General features: G+C 36.7%; 1 protein-coding gene across 3 annotated transcripts in view; it reads left to right on the plus strand.

Moving 5' to 3' along the window:
* The window catches only part of clasp1a (cytoplasmic linker associated protein 1a), a 71,288-nt gene that overhangs the window by 16,923 nt on the left and 32,643 nt on the right, over nucleotides 1–21,722 (plus strand). Inside the window, exons 2-7 of one of the 3 annotated variants that reach the window (XM_079429031.1) lie at nucleotides 5,936–6,014; nucleotides 6,528–6,631; nucleotides 6,988–7,079; nucleotides 7,336–7,411; nucleotides 7,864–7,961; nucleotides 10,658–10,728. In XM_079429031.1, the coding sequence (XP_079285157.1) occupies nucleotides 5,936–6,014; nucleotides 6,528–6,631; nucleotides 6,988–7,079; nucleotides 7,336–7,411; nucleotides 7,864–7,961; nucleotides 10,658–10,728 (520 nt within the window). Of the gene's footprint in view, nucleotides 1–5,935; nucleotides 6,015–6,527; nucleotides 6,632–6,987; nucleotides 7,080–7,335; nucleotides 7,412–7,863; nucleotides 7,962–10,657; nucleotides 10,729–15,896; nucleotides 15,986–21,722 lie in introns of those variants that run through there. The other 2 variants (XM_079429029.1, XM_079429030.1) reach the window with 2 other exon arrangements.

The following is a 21,722-nucleotide window of genomic DNA, read 5'->3' on the forward strand; positions in this document are numbered from 1 at the left end:
ATTATTGTTGGTTGTGTATTTCTTGTATAACTTTTCAGCCCTGGTGTCAAACAGTAAACAAATCCCATTAGTTGCAGTGATTTTTGTTTTGATGTAGGTTAGATTATTTAGTTCCTCGTGGCTTGTGCATGTTGTTTTGATAGAGATCATGCCTGCAGTAATCGGTCCCATGAGCTCTCTGAAGATCTTAACAGCTCCCCTGATGTGTTTTAGTCCACCTTTGTATTATGAATAATTGCACTCCTTTACCTAGCCAATACCATCTAAGAGATGCTAGTTTTGGTCCAACAACTCACATGGAGCCCAGGAATTCCCAAACTTTTAAAAAATATTCTGTGAAATTACTGTCAAAGAGTAAATAGCTGGTGAAGTGGATTTACTTATTGCAGAGTTAACTAACATTAACATAAATGTCAGTAGACTGGGGACATTTTAAAATGATTGATTTATTCATAAATCTGTAAGATCTTACCTTCATGCTGTGGAAATATAAACCAGAAGAGAGAAGACAATCAGCGCAGTGCTGAAAAGGGGTGTGCTACATAATGTCTATACAGTAAACACTTTTTTTTTTGTATTAGCATTATGTTTTCTATTATTTATATTTTATTTTTTATATTTTATTTACAATAATATTATTATTAGGGTTGCCCTCAACTAAAAATTTGTCTGGTCGACTAGTAGCCATTCATTTGAAGCATTAGTCAACTAATCACACGTTTTTTAATAAACAATTTAAATCATAATAATAAGACTTCAATTGTCTACATAGCCTAATAAGCGTTTGAGCACATGCATAAAGCTTGCCACAGCACTGGCAGAAGTAATGATTATGAATGTGTCAGGTAAAAACAACAAGGAGACTGCATTAACATTTGAATAATTCATTGATAAACTAGTGCTTTCTTTGTTTTCTTTCTTTGTTTTGACACTAACTCGTCATCTCCGCAGTAGTGGATGCGCCTGTATGCATGTTTCATAAGAATATTTGTCTTCCATTTGAAGTGATTTTTTTTTGTGGGAAATTAGTTGTTTAGATTAATCGATAAATTAGTCAATAGATTCATCAAAATAAAAATAGTCGGCTGGATGGCAGCCCTAAAGTGAGCGCACCTGCGTCTCCATCTGTCATGCAGTGAGTGCGCATCCACATAGACCCTTCAATAGCGCACGTTTTTCTAGATTAACATTAGATTGAGCGGCCATGTAAGTATTAGCAACTTTACGTATTTCAGATAATAAGCCATATTTGAGGTCGATGAATGATATAGGCGAGCGTTTGGATGTCCTGCCCGATGCACTACCACATAGACCAGCCCTTAACGATCTGCGTGACTTCGTCAATGTGGATTTTTATTTATTTATTCTTTTCCTGCGATTTAATAAAATTTCAGTCGACCAAGCCTTTCTTAACGGTTAGTCGACTATTAGGGGCAGCCCTAATTTTATTATATTACTATTAATATTATTAACTAATTATGAAAAATGAAGATAATATCACTTTTGTAATAAGTTGTGCTTTTAAAATAAATAATAATAAATAAAAACTTTTATGATTCAATTCATTATTTGCATTACATCAACTAGCGAACCCCTTGCAGTTTCCTCACAAACCCCTGTTTGGGAAACCATGAATATATGGTTACTACTTTATGCTTATTTTATGGTTTTTGGGTCTTTATGGGCAGCGAAACATGCTATAATTGGGCCTTTTGCACCGCAGGAACCTTTTCATAGTACCCAAACTAATTGTGGAACTACCCATTTTTTGGTGTGTTCGCACCGCGGGAACTAGGAATGGTTTTAGTTCCAGGAACTCCGTTTGGAGGAACTAAATTAGCTCCTACTTCAGAGTAGGGTCTAAAACAGTTCTAGGAACTATCCGTGACGTAAGTGTACGCTGATTGGCTAAACATGTACGAAAACGTGTAAACATTGTTTCATACTGAGAGCATTTATAAACGGCATTTACCTGAAGACTTCGTCTACGGCGATTTGTGCTTCTATCAGCCTCAATGAAATGTAGCACTGCAAGTTGTCGTTGGAGATTCTTAGTCCTCCTTTCCGTTCGTTCAATCGCTTGACGTATACGTTGAAATTCCATGTCCATTATTGTGAAACACGCGAGACACAACAAAAACACAGCTCCGATCACAGCATCCTCCATCCTCCTGTTGTTAAAGTTGTTCTTCTTTGTTTACGTTGTTGAATGCCACGTACAAATGACGTCGCTGTCGACCGGCTTAACGTCACTTTTTAGTACCCACTGTCCGTACGAATGCAACCCTTTAAATGGTACTGCGAAATAGTTTGCGCAAAATCGTCCAAGTACTTTAGTACTGTACTTTTAGTTCTGGAACTAAAGCAGTGCGAAAGGCCCTAATTTCAGAAAACATGACTGTGTAGTAATCGAAGAGCCAGTCAAAAGTGTAGTGGGAGGTATTTATATTGTGTAGGATTAGAAGACTTCTCATTTCAGGTGTTTCTCAAAATAAATTAAAGCAGGGAAAGTGTCTGGTGATACACGTGTTGTTCACTATCCGTGCTTCTTTTGTTGTGTCTTGTAGGCGTTTTCACTGTTCAGACTCCACTCCTGACGACCCTCAGGCCCTTTTTACTGGTGACTCAGGTACTACTTGAACAGCTGTGGTGCAACATTAGTCTTATATTACAGCTGGCCTCGAATCTCCCTCAAGCACTGACCTGAGACCAGCTTATCTAATAAAGGCCTTTGAACTCAAAATCCTCCCAAAATACAAGGCTAATGTAGAGTGCATAGCCATTACTTAATCTTGGTGATGGTGCGGTGGCAGGTATGATAATAACAATAATGGCCCAGCACATGGAGAGCGGACATATGTTGATTTCTTGCATCCGTGTCTGGGCCTGTTGACTTCATCTCAGCTGTTGTTCTTTGACTCATGGAAAATCAAACAGAATGCTCACAAAGCTAGCACCAACGAGCAAACCAGCGTAGAAGCAAAACTAGATTCCTGTTTGAGTTGACATAATGATTGATAGTGGTTGTTGGCAATGAAACAAAGTTAACTAGAGTTCAGTTTGCATTATTTATTTATTTTTACATACAGTCTTTCAGCATTGTCTTCAGTAGTATTTTAGTTTGAACACTGATTACCTCGAAAGACAGTGTTCACCCTGTGCCCTGCAGATCATTTAGTCCTGCGGTCTCACTGGCCTGGATAAAGTCCTCCCATTTGGACAGGCCTAATGAGGACACTGTTCCTGTGAGGATCTAGGACGAGCTTATTTTACCAGCTACATCAATCTGGAATGATCCTTGTAACACGCCACCAAAGAAATCATAGAGCAGAGGTTTTCATAGAGTTGTATCTTATTTATAGATATTTTTCCCCTTATTTATTGAATTTTTACAGTTTTGGTTTTTGTATGTTTTTGTTTTTTTTGTTCTCCATTATCTTAAGTTGTAATATTTCACAATATTGCTGTTTTTACTGTATATTTGATCAAATAAATGGAGCCTTAAATAGAGGTCGACCGATTGATCGGCCGATTTTTGGCATTTTTTTTATTAATCGGCATCGGCTGATTGTGCTGCAAATTAGGCCGATTAATATACAGGCGCGTCTGCAAGCAACACGTGATGCTGCCTCGTGCGGCAAGCAGATTGCCATTCCACTGGCACAACGGATAACCCTGTGATGTCCCCCTCTACCTGCTAACTTTTTGAAGAGAGAACTACCTGGTAGAGCCGTGCGATTAATCGAAATCGAATCGCAATCACAATTTGAGACGTTGGATTTGCTAATCGCAAAGCCTGTGATGTGGACGCAATATTACTCTGTTCCAGATATATATATATATATATATATATATATATATATATATATATATATATATATATATATACTACACTCACGAGCGCATCTGGCAATAAGGACGAGGCCTGACGCACGCGCGCAACCTGTGTCCACTCGCGCCTGGCTCCGCGTTTAAAACGAATGTAAATTAAGTCTAACTGCTTGTTAATTTCACTTGGATGAAATGGAACATTCAGCACATTTTCCACTTCTTAAATCCCAAAAATACTTAAAAATGAATAAACCAGCCCATGTAACATGTAATACTTTAATAATTAACTAAAGAAATACAGTTCTTTTATTTATAAAAAATAAACAAATCTTTCCTGTGAAATTCAGTAATTCTGTGAAGTACAGGTGTATCTCAATAAATTAGAATGTCATGGAAAAGTTCATTTATTTCAGTAATTCAACTCAAGTTGTGAAACTTGTGTATTAAATAAATGCAATGCACACAGACTGAAGTAGTTTAATTTGGTTCTTTTCAAAGAAATCAGCTGTGTGCTACCCAGTGCCTCATGATTCAACTTTTTTACACCTCCTCTTAGGCATTTAATACTCCTTTCAGCTGATGTGGTTTATCTGTGTCTCAGTCCTGGGTGTCACCAGCACAATTACAGTCATTTTCTGTATGGGTGAGAACAAAGGATCAGGACTTTGTTATAGTAGATATGTTAGTCAAACCCAGCTGCTTAAATAGATATGTAAAATAAATCAAGAGGGCTGTACTAAACAAATGACAGGAGATAAACTTTAAATATGAAATTACACACTAAAGAGGATTGCAAAAAATAATGACTGTTCAAATCGGTTTCACAGACACTCCCACTATTTCCACTGGTGGAGCAAACAGGTACTCCCAGACTATATTGAAAATTAGTTTGTTTGTGAAGATTTACAATTAGCCTGTCATTTAACTTAGTTAAGTGTTTCCAAAAATTGCAACGTTAGCTGACTTCAAGAAATCAGGTGATGCATTTTTGTTGATATGATGTTAGCAAGCCTGTTCTCACTATACGCTCATTGAACAGTCCTCAAACCCATGACAAGGAAAGGTAAGTGGTTGGGCGGAGTATTTGCAGTATGTTTGTTTAGTGCCAATCTTCTCTGTGATGGTTGGAATAAAAAAGAGACCAAATTGTTGACCATTGGCATGAAAAATGTTTAATGAACTGTACTGGAAAGTAGCACTGTGGCTGTAATGTCAAAAAAAAAAAAGGCTGAGAAAGGAGAAAATATATGAGATGTTAGGGATTTACCCATAATCCTTTGCACTACTCAGGAAATCTGGGATTTCTAGATGGTTACCCATAATCCTTTACACTACTCACTTAGACTACGGTTATGTTTCGGAGTGTCTATTTACACTAAGTGCAAATAGCCCACCTTGTTGGCAAAGGCTATTTACATTAACTCCGCCCACCAACATGTGATTGAGTTAGTCAACACTAAAATAAGACGTTCAACCATTATCATCTTCAGTGGCGTAGATGGTAAGGAGTGTGCTTTTTGACACAATCGACCATAGTTCGATCCCACCTTTTGCCAAACTTTTTTTCTCACTTTTCAAATCTTAGTGTAAATAGTATCTATCGCTAAGAAAATATGCTATTTGCACTTAGTGTAAATAGCATCTAATTGCTATTTACACTGAGTGTAAAAAGCATCTATTACTATTTGCACTTAGTGTAAATAGCATCTATTGCTATTTACATTGCAAATAGCCGCTGCCGGTTATGTTTAGTATACTAATCTTAAGGTAGTATGTGAATGTGTTGTATATCTTAAACTAGTATTCATATTTGTAATATGCTTTTTTGGATTCATCTGAAATTTGTCTGTTATTCATAGTCCATTTCATTGCTCGTTTAGACTTTAGGTTTGGGGGGATTGGTGGCCATTTCATTAATTGTACCTTCTTATTTCCTTTGTTCTTTGTGATGCTTTGAATTGACAATAACATTATAATGTTGCTTTAAGATTTTTAAAGCTAATTAAAGATTTTTGTATATTGCAACAATGCACATATTTAAATTGAATAAAAATGCACACATAGTTTTTGTCTCTGTTTAATTTTATGCTTTTTTCATCTTCAGTTGGCTTTGTTGGGAATGGACCTTCTATCTGCCTTAGTGATGAGATTACAGGACCGATTTCGGCCCCAAGTTGGTACAGGTAGGAATATTAATATCTTAAATGTGTAAAAATTTCTCTGTCAGATTTCATAACGTTGAAAAATAAGGATCGTTGTATGACAATTTATTTTCATTATATTGTTTAATTAAAGAACATTTTGAAGATTTGTTTTTTATTATTACTTTTTAAGCAGCGGTGCTTAAATGAAGAGAGACAACTTCCTGCAGAAAGTTTGAGTCTGCTGACAGAGTGTTATAGTTTAAGTGCTGAAACTGTCAGCATACACTGAAACCCTCTGAGAAGTTGCTTCTTAAAATTCATCCGCTTTAAATGCAACGCTCCTGCAGGCATCAAACACTGCTTTTGTTACAAATTCACTGCATTCATCAATGAATTTCAAGGCAATCACTGTCACTCTTCCGATTGTCTGCTGTGAGAAGTATACCTGTTATTACGTAATCTGAAGGGCTCATTATTTGAAGTTTCCAACTAGTTGACTGAAAATAACTTTGCACATTCTTAATATCTAATCTTTGTTCTCTCCATCTCCAGTTTTACCCAGCTTGATAGATCGGTTAGGCGATGCCAAAGATCAAGTCAGAGACCAAGATCAAACCCTGCTGCTGAAGATCATGGAGCAGGCAGCTACTCCTCAGGTAGTATTTGTCTTTATTTAGCCTAAATATTAATTCCAGGATCTTCAGTTCATTCTAAAGCCAACACTGCTGTCCTGTTGTGTGCATTATACTAGCAAACATACATTTTTGTATTTTGTCTTTTTGTTAAAATATCATGAGAGCTTAAACAATATTTATAATGTAAGATCTGAACAACCTGCTCCTTTCAGAAGTACCCTTGCGAAACGCCTTTGTGGCATTTTAAGCGGGATTTCATTTAGTTAATGAATTGAACTCTACTCTCCATGAAAAGGCTGATGGGAGGTCTCATAATGAGATTAGCTGCCATCTAATTGTATTAGATTGAAAGTATTACATTTGGATTATCTTCACAGTACATATGGGACCGAATGTTGGGGGGGTTCAAACACAAAAACAACCGGACCAGAGAGGGAGTGTGTCTCTGTCTCATCTCAACTCTGAACACGTAAGCCCCATTGTCCTCTCAGTCTGGATATTGTAGCTTTCATTCAACATAAATAACAACAACTTACATTGACTTTTGTGTTTAAAATTCCCACTTGTAGTTGAATTTCTCTGCTGAATAGAGATATTAAGTTATTAAAATAAGAATAAAGCAGCACATTCTTCTGACCCATTAAAGCTGAACTTGGCAAAGATACCACAAGCCCACATGATGCACTAATACTGCCCTCCCTGTCGCTTTCGCTTCTGTTTTTCAGATACGGTGCCCAAGGCTTAACCCTGAGCAAAATTGTACCACATATATGTAATCTACTCGGAGACCCCACAAGTCAGGTATGTGCATTTGCCGTGATCTAAGACATTCAAGATTAAACTCTCATCTGCATGACATGGCTTTTTTACAGAACAATGGATGAAGGCAGCAATATTACACAAAGCTATAGTGACCTCTGGTGGTGGTTTTGGATGTGGAGTTGGTGGAAATATAACAAGTGTACATTTTTATTAAGTGAATATAGATTTTACAATATGAATGAATAGATGCAGTGGGAAGCATTTCAAATAGCAGAATAAACGTTAAAATAGCAATCTTCCATCAAAGGTGCTTGAATTTGTTTGTCCTCCCTAAAACATTAATATATTATTCTTATCACTGATAATATATTAATATAAGCTTATATATAATAATATATAAGCTTCCACTTTTACGAGTGCACAGTTTAGAGGCTTGTTTTAAAATTAGTGATTTTTTAGGAAAATATGAAGTTGTCCAATTATCTGCCCAGGTTCGGGATGCGGCCATGAACTGCCTTGTGGAAATATACAGACATGTTGGAGAGAAAGTTAGGATTGACCTTAGCAAAAAAGGACTGCCGCAATCAAGGTAAGCTCTTCCTTTTTTATTAACTCTCTGCCAATTCACAGACAATGCACAGCATTACATCTACAATATTAGTTAGTCTTCAGGTCACTCCCAGGGTCTTTTCTAATTCAGATGGATTTCTGGCTTGTTTTGGACTCATGTTTTTGTTTTGAAGGTTTTTTCCCCTCTAGATATACACTGCATCTGTTCATTTACTTCTATCGGGCATTGATAAATGTAGACAGATATTTTCCCCCACTAGTAAGTGTTTCTAAACAGAGTGAAAACATTCATGAACCAGTCTCTATTAGTGCTGTAATGATTCTTATTCACTTAAGGGGCAAAAGTGGCTATTCATACAGGTCATTAGGTCTTGATTTCCCTCCAGACCTCGAATCAGGCTCTGCCCTCTAAATTGAGACTAATATACTTTTAGCGGCTAGCATTATGTGCTTACAGAATTATGTACTGAATTTGTGATTTAGCATTTAGAAAAGTATGGCATTCATAGTGCCACTCTCAGATGTTTTGCTCTATGGTTCTGAGCCTGCAAACTAAAACATCCAGCCATGATACTGCACAGCAAGATTTGACTGAAGTGCATGGAGAGGAGGAAGGCATGCCAGCATTTGCTTGTGGTCTGAATTTGGTTGTAACATCTGTTAGATGTCCCTCCCACTTAAAATCTGTGCATGTCTCCAGGGACCATGCAGGCATCTGTTTCTCTGATCTTCTCAGTGGTTATAGTTTTAAGACTTTTGAGGGCAGGCTCAATTGGAATATGCCTGTGGAAAACAGTTTGCTGTAACTTCGGACACAACATCAAACCGGCAACTCGTTTGTGAGCATCGAGGCTCAAGTATGTGTACTGCAACTCCACTTTTTTTGAGTTAATTCACTAGATCTTATTAATACAGTCATTTGGGTCATACAAAAATATTTTAAGCTAATGCTAATACGTTTCCAATATTTTAAGCTAATGCTAATACGTTTCCATAATCAAGCATGCACAAGTTTTAATTTTCCAAATGTTCAATATCCATTTTGAGTCTTAAGCGCACTGACAGCCTGACAGTTTTTCAGCGCTGCTGTTTTTCACTGACTGCCATGGATGTATCTGCAAAATTCAAATCTTCTCAGCTTAATTTAGAGGCACGCAGTCAGTCTGCATTGATGAAGTGAATAGAGGAAGAAATCTCTTTTTGAACACTGAAGTGCATAAGGGTTTAGCAAGCAGCATTTCCCTTTTTTCAAACTGCAGAAAAGGCATCCCGTCTCATTTGCAATTCAAATTTCTGTTGTGGGACACTTTGTAAAGCAGAAATGATGGACTTGTAGGATTAAATGTTTGCATTTGTCAGTGGTTGTCAACAGGGATCCCCTCATTTAAAGTGAAATCCTACCAGCATGATTGTTGGAAACAACATCCTCTTAAACATTAATATTACAAGGCTTTACTTACTTGTCCTAGTTAGAATTGAATGACTTTGGCAGTTAGAGCTTTGAACATTAACATCATCACACTATTCACAATGTTGCTTTTTTAATCAATATCATAAATGCGTGTTATGAGTATTCAGTTTATCACTCAGCCCTATTTATAACCTAAAATGATTCTTTGCCACATTGTAAGGCAGAGAAATGTGTCCAGAAGCATGGCACAGGGAGTTCTCAACTCACAGGGAGTTGAGAACATGACGATGAATCGGCTTTGATGCGCAGGGCTCTGGGGATCTGGCTCGCACAGACAATCTTCTGAGAGGGATGTAAAGGATGAAGGATTCTCAGAGGGTTTTACAGGACGAAAACATCCACAGCTTTGTGAATACGCAGTGGGAGGAGTTTTAGAGAGCGGCGCTACATGGTTCAGTTTCACATGGTTTGCTGTCATCTGAGGATGCTTAAATGTTTCCCTAATTGTTGCTTCATTAAACAGGCCATACTATAATTAAAATATTTTTTTTTCTTTTGATCCACTTACTATGTTACTTTCATTGAATTATAGTATTGTTGTACGTAACTATCTCTTTGACCTTTAAACAAGATATTTTTCGCATCTATACCTTTAAGACCTGTAAATGACCTCTGTTATGATTGGCTAACCTCTTCGCACATATATATTACACTTACTTCTGGACTTTCAGGTTTGCTTTGGGGTCAAATATAGGTGCAAAGCTTGCATTACACTGACAGGATCACAAAACCATCCATGCTGAAATATGACACATCAAACGTTATATCACAACCAGTCTTGATCAGCCAGACTTATGGCTAACGGCAAAAAGTCTGGTCCTCGTTGCAGCTTGTTCTGGCCTTGAACCGCACATTTAGACCACCTAACCAACATGTTAAGCAACCAAGTACTTTACTGTCTGTTGTTGTCCATAGTTTATGAGTTAGGTCATCATGTCATTATGTCCATAGCTGATAGTCTAAGCGTTTGTTAAATAGTAGTGTAGTCAGGTGGTATCTCAGAACAAAGGGAGTGACCGAATGAAAGGTATTTCCATTTCACAGACATTTACCCTGCTTAGTGAGAGCATTTTTGTTAGATTTGCAACACCTGTTTCTGAGGATTGTTTTGTGTGCACCGAGAGTCACATTTCCAGGAGTTACTGTTCTAAAGGTCTGGTTATTTTTTTATCTAACTGAGCAATCTTTAACTTTAAAAAAAAATTTCCTGCCTTTTTTTTTTTTCTTTTTTTTTTTTTTTACAGGTTGAATGTAATTTTCAGCAGATTTGATGAAGTCCAAAGATCTGGGAAGATGGTCCTCTCCGCAGGTTCAGGTAGGATTTATATATTTAGAATAATTCCAATAATTCATATGTCCAAACAGGCTTTCAAACATCATAGCTTAGATGTTTACCCTGGTTGTGTTCCAAAACTTACTGCCTACATCATCCCAACCTCATAAGTGACCCATTTGTAACAGTCTACATAGACACCATGCTATTTTAATCTATATTTTGGGGATTATATTTATAATCAACATTTCTCTTGCATCATCCACCATCTTGGATGGATTTTATTCGCTGAGCTTATCATGGTGCATTATGGGATTTCTTTTTCTGTGAAGGATACATGTGATGCTACTTTAGTCCAAACTAAGATATCTAACTACATTTCGTGTCAGAAGCATGTCTGTAATGATATAAAATGTTGTCTACGTAGGCGGCTCTCTAGGTTTTTTGAATTTTATGATGATGTCTTAGGGCAGGGATAATATATATATATTTAGGGCCCAAGCCAGTAAGGCGCAGGGCCCTATTGTTCTTCTAAGGATTATTATTTTTTTTTTTTTTTTTTTTTTTTCAATCATCCGGGCACTTTTGGGGGCCTTAACGTGCCCGAAAACTCTTGAAAATTGGCACGCACATTGGAACCTGCGGCCATTAGGACGCCGCTGAGGCTGGGACCCGGGCGTGGCACAGGGGCTCTACGGCGCCCCCTGGAAAATTGTCAGAAAACTTTATGTATAGCTCACACATACTTGCACATATTCATATGAAACTCGGTACATATATAGAACTCATTGAGCCGAACAACTTCCGTGCAGCATGTCTTAGGCTCCGCCCAACAGGAAGTCGGCTATTCAGGGCTGTTTAAAAAGCACATGCTCTGGAATTTGATATACTCCTCTGAGGATTTCCATACGATTGCCACCAAACTCGGTGAACATGATCTCAAGACATTGGGGACGCTAAATTGCGAAGATATTTTTGATATGTCGAACGGTTTGCCCGTGGCGAGGCGATGAAGTTATGGCGAAAAATGAGACCCAGGAAATGCCTAATAACGTCCACATACATTGTATGATGTAGATCAAACTTCAGAGATTTGTTCGTTGTATGATGCCGATCGGATAGATGTGACTATTATGACTGAAAGTTATAGCGCCACCAACTGGCTGCAGGAAGTGTGTCGTTTTCAAAATGCTTTGAATTCAGCATCTTATTTTTACTCGATTTGCTTCAAACTTCACCAGAATAATGTCAAAACACGGCCGATGTAAAACTGTGAAGGGAATATTGAAATCTAAAATTGTGTTGCCATGGCAACGTGTCAAAGTTGAAAATTCGTTTCTGGTGATTTTGAGGCAGATAACATGTTTAGAATGTCATGAAACTCAACACACATATGAGTAATAATGATAGTTAGACACTGGAAAAAGCTCATAAACGGGCGTGGAAGAGGCACTCTATAGCGCCACCTTTTGTCAAAAATGGGGGGGTTAGTTTTAGCTACAGACACCAAACTCGGTACATAAATTGTTCTTATTAATCCGGACAACTTTCTAATTTACAGTCATTAGCTACGACCAACAGGACGTCGGCTATATTTATTTTAATGTGGGTTTTTTTTTTAAACGGGCTGTAAACAAATTCATACTCCTCCAAACAGAAACACGGAAATCACACCAAACATTTTTTCTCATGATGCCAAAATACTGATGATGCTAAATTGCGGACGGATTTAGGATATCTTGAACGATGATTTAATGGAAATTTATTAAAGTTACAGTAAACAAGAAAAAACTTTTTTTTTTTTATCTTTTAAGAGCAGCTTCCAAACACTTCATAAGAAATTACATACACAGAACAATACAGTCTGAGGTTATGGGATTAATTTCATGAATTTACAATACACTATGCGGAGGAGAAAATTTAAAAACTATCAGATCTGCTTTTGAGTGAGAGCTCCCTGCCAGCCTGCCTCTGAGTGAGAGCTCCCTGTCACTGCTGCTGAGTGAGGGGTGGGGGTGGGCTGTGAGTGACTGTGTGGATTGAGGCAGTGGGTGAGAGAGAGAAAGAGAGAGAGGGTCTGTTTTTTAAAATCTTAAAAAAATGCTTATAAATCATTAAAGATTTTGATAACACTTTATAATAAGGTCTCATTTCTTAACATTAGGAAATGCATTAATTAACGTGAACTAACAATGAAAAATATATTTTTACAGCATGTTAACTCTTCCATGATAGTATGAAATAACAAAGAGCAATTTTTTTTAAAGCATTTATTAATCTTTTTAATGTTAGAAAAATAGTCATGTTCAAAAGATAAACTTTAAAATTTAATAATATATTAACACATTTTGGAATTAATATTGATCAACATTAAATGGTATATAATTATTAATGTTTATATATATATATATATATATATATATATATATATATATATATATAATGATAGCTACAGACACCAAACTCGGTACATAAATTGTTCTTATTAATCCGGACAACTTTCTAATTTACAGTCATTAGCTACGACCAACAGGAAGTCGGCTATATTTATTTTAATGTGTTTTTTTTTTTTAAACGAGCTGTAAACAAATTCATACTCCTCCAAACAGAAACACGGAAATCACACCAAACATTTTTTATCATGATCCTAAAATACTGAAGATGCTAAATTGCGGACGGATTTAGGATATCTTGAACGGTGTTTTAATGGCAATTTATTAAAGTTACAGAAAAAAGAGAACTTTTTTTTTTATCTTTTAAGAGCAGCTTCCAAACACTTCATAAAAAATTACATACACAGAACAATACAGTCTGAGGATATGTGCTTAATTTCATGAATTTACAATACACTATGCTTAGGAGAAAAATGTCAAACTTAGAGATCTCCTGTCACTGCTTCTAATGTGTGCGGTAGGTGACTGGGTGAGTGACTGACTGTGTGAGTTCAGTGAGTGTAGAGGGGGAGAGAGAGAGAGAGAGAGAGAGAGAGAGAGAGATAGAGAGAGGGTCTGTTTAAACTTCTCAATAAAATCCTTAAAAAATGCTTATAAAGCATTAAAGGTTTTGATAACACTTTATAATTAAGTCTCATTTGTTAACAGTAGGGAATGCATTAATTAACATGAACTAACAATGAAAAATATATTTTTTACAGCATGTTAATTCTTCATTGATAGTATGAACTTACAACCAACTAACAATGAACAAAATATTTGTAATATTAGAAAAATAGTCATGTTCAAAAGATAAAACATTAAAATGTAATAATATATTAACACATTTTGGAATTGATTTTGATAAACATTAAATGGTATATATTTATTAATGATGTAAATTAACAACAGTTAAATAATGTTGTTTTTTAACATTGGTTAATTCACAAATAACATTAAATATTAACAATATATTTTTTACTTTATTCATTTGTGTTAGAAAAAATTATTAATGTTAGTTAATGGAAAAATAAATCATTAAAAAATGCTTATAAATCATTAAAACCTTTGGTAACTATAATAATTTCTCATTTGTTAGCATTAGTAAATGCATTAACTAACATCAACTACCAATGAAAAATATATTTTCACAGAATTTAAAGTTTTATATGTTGTTCTGTGTGTGTGTGTTTCACAGAGTTGATGGTTTGGATTAACCCTTTAATTGCCGTATCCCTTAAAACCAAACTGCCAGAGGGTTACTGTGATGCGTGTGCTCGCTGGGCACCGTTTTATCGATGCCACCGGGGTGGCGTATGCTGACGGCTTGGGCCCGTCATCGCTGCTTGCAGCTATATTTTTAGTTGAACCCTTTTTTTTTTTTTTAGTTGAACCCTTTAGTTGAATCACAACAGTTGGAGATCTATAAGATAGAGGCTATGAAACATGTTTGTTTGAAATACAGAATTAGGGAATTCTGAGTCCCCCTCTCCTCCACCTCCTCCTCCTGTTCTCCCCTGCGGCCCTGTGCACATTATATTGCAGGATTTGGACTCATTTTGCATTTCAGTGGGTGGTTGAAAGCAGCATCTGTGGCATAAGGATTTTTTTTATCATTTCACTGAAAATGAAATGTCTGTTTATTTGGGTGATCGCCTCTTCGACTTTTAGTTTTCTTTTGGAAATCTGGTTGAACTGTCAGTGAAATCAGGCAGAGGTAATGTATTGAGATAAAACATGAATCTATCATCATTTTTAGGGCGAGGGTCAGCTTTAGAATTACGCCTGAAAGAGAGGAAAATAGAGTGAGAGTGGGAGAGAGAGAATGACACTCTTCATGTTTTATGCTGCAGTGCTTTCACTTTGTTTGTTTTTCTGACTTTAGATTCAAAGGGACTTACTTTGTCTTTTTCTGAATTTTGATTTATTTAATAGAATAATGTCATGCTGATTTTGAAATTGAAAAGCTTTGATGTGATCTTTGGTTTACACTGCTCCATATAAAGTAATTTGTCATGAATCTTGTTGCCGTATTGGAACTGTGTGAGTTTTACAAATGATAACCAATGGTCTAAGTGTGCTTTTGGCAGACACTGATTTAGATGCACTGTAATGAGACGCCTTAATCAGAGATTTCAGTAATGTTGGTTACCGAAAGTTTTTTTTTTTTTAGGTATTTTGGTGGATCTTTTTCCTTTTTCCTACCTCAGACTGGAGCTCTGGAGAGTTGATAGAGTTGGTAAATTATTTAGAAATAATTATTCATTATACATAAATGACTCTGCCACTTTCGTGTAGATACTTACTTACATTTCACTGCTGGTTATACTCTGTATAATTGTGTATGTGACGAATAAAAAATCTTGAATCTTGAATCTAGATACAGCACTTGCAGCCCAGCTCCTTTTTTTAATAAGTGCTGTCTCTGCACAAATATTAATAGCATTATATAATAGGAAATGTCTTTCATTTGCACTGCTAATATTTTGTGTAAATTTGTTGTGTGAAGGCCACAGTATCCGGAGTCTCTTTCCAGTGGCAAGATTTTAGTTGGTACAAGGAAGATGTTTCAAGTTCTGTGAACATAAAGATTAAGGGACAGCAAAGAAAATGACAAGCAAATGGCCCCAGATCAACTGTTTGTACGTCACATTCAGTTTTTACAGGGGAAATGCTTTCTACGTCCTTTATTTAAAAGAGTTGGGTGGCTTTTGTCTTTGGTGAAGTCACAAGACCACAGCAGCAGGAAGGGAAAGGGAGGGAGAGGCGGAGACCCGAGAGAGAGACTGTAAAAAAGCTGGAGCTTTGTTGTGTTTGCAGTCTCTGTGTGAATTGAAGAGACGCTTGCTCTATGACAACCGGAGAAGGTAAGGATTGGAATGGAATGGTGGCTTTAATGTCAGGGACGAATAAAAGCAGTGCTGGGCACTAGCAACCTTAAACCTCCAGCTGCTGTTCTGCCAAGGGGACAGCATGTTTTTTTTTTTTTTTCTGTGTTTTCGTGTTTACAGATGATAACGCTTCTGAGATTTAAATATTTGTATTTTGCTTCGCCCGTTTTTATGGTCTCTTTAGCTGGATTTCAAAGCATTTTGACATGGAAAGGCAGTGTATCCGTTTATAGATGTCGTTTTGGAAAAATAAAACATCTAATATCTCAGATTGGCATGAATTCAGATGTGTATTAACTAGATTTGTGACATGTATCGAACACTCAAGACATCTCGCACATGAATTGCAAATTTGTTTCTTCAGTCTGTTACAATTTGTCATGTTGTTGCAATGCATTCAGTAAATATAACTGCATAATGGGTGTGAATTTGCTTATTTTCTAAAGCCTTTTAAGTGTGACTTTGTGCTATTTTGTATTTTTTAACATTTAGCATATGGATCCAATGCATGTCTATAATTGTTGCATAATTTCTCGCTGTTTTTTTTAATCGTTTCACAGCATGAGCATCGCATTTATTTTCGTACATTAGCCTAAAACAATGTTCAAATAACAATTTAGTGGTGATTAACAATATTTTTCCTTGCCTTTGTGATGCTAGCCAAAAATAAAGCCATTGCAGATGAAGTTATTACATTGAAGACTTCTTTATTTTTGTCTTTGGAATAAGAACAGGAATCTATAACTGATTTCATGTTCACTTTAAATAAAATGAATCCACCAATAACACTCCCTTGGCTTGCTTGAATACCAAATGAAGGCATGTTTCCTTTCCACTCTGAGTCCTTAGTGATGCAACAGAACTAGGACTCGCATTTGCACACACTGCCAACATAATACAGGTTATGAGTCACGTGCATTAGTGTAGAAGTGCGGTGTAGGACACCCTGTGTTTATCTCAGGACACACTGCAGGGGGTGTTCAGAAAGTTAGAGGTGATCGAGGGATGGAGATTTTACACTACCAGTTCATTTTTTTTTATATACAGTACACACTTGATATTGGATCCGGCAGCACCGTTTGAGAGTGAGATTAATGGATCGGGGCATTTATGTGTGTGTGAGTTCATGTCCTGCAGCACTGTTATGTAAACATGTCGCTTGGGTTCTAAGCTTTTTTGTGCTGACATGTTCAAAGTCACTCTGACATGTTATGCTGTGTCATCGTCTCAGTCCAATCAGCAGCTAAAGAAAGCTGTTATTTGACACAGTGGCAGGTACTGTGGCCGTGAAGGTGAGCACTGATTTTTGACAGGTGTTTTCACAGGTCTGTATGTTCATATGGTAAACAAATGACATTGTTTCTGGATTAAAACAGTTTGTCTTCAGTCGCATATGAAAAATCTGATTTAGGAGCCGGGGAAGCACTTTGTTCAAAGTTGGCAGGTCATGCAGAAAAGATTATATCCTCCATCCTCTCCCCGGTTGAAATGACACATCTCTCAAACTCAAAACTTCAGTGGCAAGAAGATTAAGGCCCGTTCCAGGGGTTTGTCCTCTTGAAAGGACATTACTCACTTCTGAGAGCAGCAGGAGTAAATAAATATCACCATCTCCACACGGCCCTTCTGTATAAATCCATATTTTGTGGTCCGTTTTAGCTCTGTGAATAATTTTATTACTGAAAGAGGCTGATTTACTCCATTCCATTGGAGAATTGAGAAATATGCAAATTGTACAGATGTATGGTGTTACCTACAAATAGTGCTGTTATAGTAGATGGTGACTATGGATAGTTCCACCCAAAAAATTGTATTTTGTTGTTCACTCAGCCTTGTTATAAACCTATATAACTTTAAAGGGATAGTTCACCCTGAGGGGAACTGAGGGAAGAAACTGTTCCTGTGTCCCTGGTAAAACTGATCGTATTTGAAAAACAAAAAACAGGAAAAACAAACAAAAACAGTACAAACACGAGAGCAACGCACAATAGCTTCCATCAGCAGCGCCATCTTTAAAACGTACTCACCTTCATGTCGTTCCAAACTCGTAAAACCTTCGTTCATATTCGGAACACAAATGAAGATATTTTTGATTAAATCCAAGAGGTTTCTGACCCTGCACAGACAGCAATGCAACTACCATGTTCAAAGCCCAGAAAGGTAGTAAGACATTGTAAAAATAGTTCATGAGACATCAGTGGTTCAACCTTGACGCATGCGTGTGCATTCCTCTGTTTGTAAACAAGGCGCAGCACATCCAGGTTCTACATCCTGCGTCGGCAGCATCACACGCATGTGTCGTGGTACTCTCATGAAAGTGTGTCGAAGACTAACACAGAAGATAAGAAATTGTTGAATGAAGGCATTATTATTTATTGTAGCTTCACAGGATTAAGTTTGAACCAATGATGTCACATGGACTATTTTAACAATGTCCTTACTACCTTTCTGGACCTTGAATCTGATAGTTCTGTTGCTGTCTATGCAGGTTCAGAAAACTCTCGGATTTCATCAAAAATATCTTAATTTCTATTCCGACGATGAATGAAGGTCTTCCGGGTTTGGAATGATATGAGGATGAGTAATTAGTGACAGAATTATCATTTTTGGGTAAACTATCCCTTTAATTTATCTTATAAGTTTAGCAGAATGCTAAGTAAGTGGATGGATGAATCTTTCACAGTAAGAATTTTTGAATGAAGAAAATGGGGTGATTTTTTTTCAATTTTATTTAGAAAGTGTGTGTGTGTGTGTGTGTGTGTGTGTTAGGGCTGTGTTGTTAGAACCAGTGCTGGTAAGGTATGACTAGGTCTTTCCTATTATTTAATTTGACAGGTTGCCACTTTGATCTTCAAGAGCCTTTCATAATCTTCAGGCAGTATAAAAAAGAAAAAATGTCCAATTCTGCTTCAAGGGAGACGTTCCTATTAAATTAAGAGCTTGCTGTTAGATTGATTTGCACAGCAGTTTTATGATGAAACATTTGATTTTCTAGGCCAATTAAGCGAGTTACGGAGCATGTTGTTGAGCCAGTGGCGGCCTGCTTCTATAGGCTGTCAAATCAAAGAAAATTGTTATCATTAAGTGGTATGAAACATTGAACTCACTGCTTGAGCTCAAGCTAAAACTGATAGTTTGATATCAGAGGATCGTGAATGATGCCTTTGTGCCGTTTTTTGACTGTCAATAGCTATCTGCCCACATACCGTCTTATGAAAGATGTCTTGTGTTGGAAGATTTCCGCTGTCTGCGGATGTTTTACACACATACACATACACATGTTCTGTTGTCCCTACCACCCACCATGATATTGGGCTGTATTTTTCAGCAGTCAGCATACCTCTCAGCTGGTTTAACTAGAACGGACTGCGTATGCATTCAGCTAAATCCTCCAACACATTTATTTTGTTTTTGTATGCATGTACATTGATTTGACACATCTGTAGCATACTTCGCTATCAACCAAAAGGTTGAATTTAAAACTATGTATTTTTAAATAATCAAAATATTTTGGATTACTGGGGAAGGCATATAAAAGAGGATTCTGTTCCGTAGTAAAACAGGACCACAAAAACAAAGGCCTTCCTGTGGAGGTGCAAATAATTTAGACATCTAACAGGAATTATCATATAAGGATATATTGTATACTTTGCAGGTTTTCTGGGTTTGGCATTCTTGTGGAGTCTGGAATTGCTTGCCATAACCTTAAATTATCTAATGTGGGAACATTTTTACATAATGCATTTATCTCAGTAATGCTCAGGACTGTTTGATATCTGTGTGATTATTTTGAGTACATCTCCTTAAAGGAATTTTCTGAGTTGTTTTTATCATGCTGTTGATAACCACAGACAATGATTTTGATCTGTTACCTAGTTTTACATATAAATATACAAACATATAAGCTGCACATTTTTGCTTTTTTAAACAATTTTTATTTTAAACTGTCTGGCTCTCCATAAAGAGCCACAGTGCAGTACATTTGTAGTAGTGTATGTGATGTTTTGCGTATTTTGTGTTCCTGTTGTGTGTGTTTATTAAAGTCTAGAGACTAGAGTGCACAAAAATATCAATTGAAATATTGTTTTCTCTTGCTCTGACTGCCTTGATTTGCTTTGACTAGTTTGTTTGTGGTTTGCTCTGTAGGCTTGTTAGGATTATTACATAATCACCTCATCGTGATTATTTGATTTAATCTTTGTGCACATGAACTCCCAATCACATATTGCCAGTCAAGTAAGTGAACACTTGAAATGTTATGACGTACATTTTATTTTTCTTTCAAATTAGCATTACAATTACATAATTATATGTGCTGCATACATTTATATAATTTAGAGTACTAGAGTATTTTTACAACATTTGTGTACAAAAAATGTCTAGGATTAAATCAAGCAATTTATTGATGTTTCCAAGTTCATTGTGAATAAATGACTTTTTAATCATGTAGCAAATTAGCTCAAGTGAGATGAACATAATTAATCATAATGTTATCAATTATATATTAATCTTCAGGAATTAACTGTAGCATTAATAGTACAATAAAATGATTTGTTCGTCCGCAGTATGGACAGTTTTAATTGTCTATTGACTCTAAGGAGTTATTTCTCTGGCCGCGAAGAATAATTTCCTTACTAATACATTGCTCATAGAGTAACAAAATCAGAACGTTAAAGTGACCTCGTTCTGTGAGCAGCAGACACAGACAACCAAGCGTCAATACATATGGATGTTTTTTAAACTTCACTACAGGGGAACATGCAACATCGAACTAGACACAAACATACACACATTAAACAGATGAGAGAGAGAGAGAGAGGGAGCACTCGCGCACAAGAGAGTAGAGTGTAATGGCAGGATTTACCCATCAGCTAACCACAACCTGTTAAGAACCATCAGAGAATCACATCACCTTAATTAAAAGGAGTCGAAGCCTAGAAGCACATCTAAATAGTTAACAAGCGGTTACTTGCATTGGTTTTGTTGATGCTGAGTAAAATGTCCTGCTGGATGTATAATGCGTAGATTCTTGATGAATTCCTTTAGGAGTGAAAGCTTCGTCATTCCAGCCATGGGTTGATTGGTCCGAAGTGAATCGACAAAATTACTGTTACATTTGTAACCGATTGATTATAGTCTAAATAAAGGAAATGTCTCTATGCATGTGTGTTGTAATCGTGGAGGTAGTCCACTGGTCAGCCAAGCCGTTGGTGTCTGGTATTTAGGGTCATTTAGTTCTCTGGAATGTGTTTGAAGTCCGATGGAGAGAAAAGATAGTCACCTGTTTAGCATCTTTTTGACAGTGGGGGGGACAACAATTGGCAATTTAGCACCCATATAAAGGTCGCATGTGGGGCCAGGTCTGTGAATTATATGCAAATGTCAAAAGGCTAAAAGGGGTCTCTTAAGACATAAAGTCCCAATGACCATCAACGATCATAAGCAGATGTTAAAATCATGTGTATAAGCTGTCAGAGCTGATGGCCTCATGGGTGTCAACATATAGCGCAGACACGCCTCCGGTGACCTGAGTTCTATTCCCGACTCGAGGTCCTTTGCCGATCCCTTTGCCCTCTCTCCGCCCCGTGCTTTCCTGTCTGATCTCTATACTGTCCTATCCAGTAAATGCATGAAATGGCCAAAAATATTATTTAAAAAATGTGTATAAACTGACATTAATAAATTTGGATTATTATTCACAATAATCTTCATA

This window comes from Barbus barbus (assembly GCF_936440315.1).
Source record: "Barbus barbus genome assembly, chromosome: 11".
NCBI classification, from domain to species: domain Eukaryota; kingdom Metazoa; phylum Chordata; class Actinopteri; order Cypriniformes; family Cyprinidae; genus Barbus; species Barbus barbus.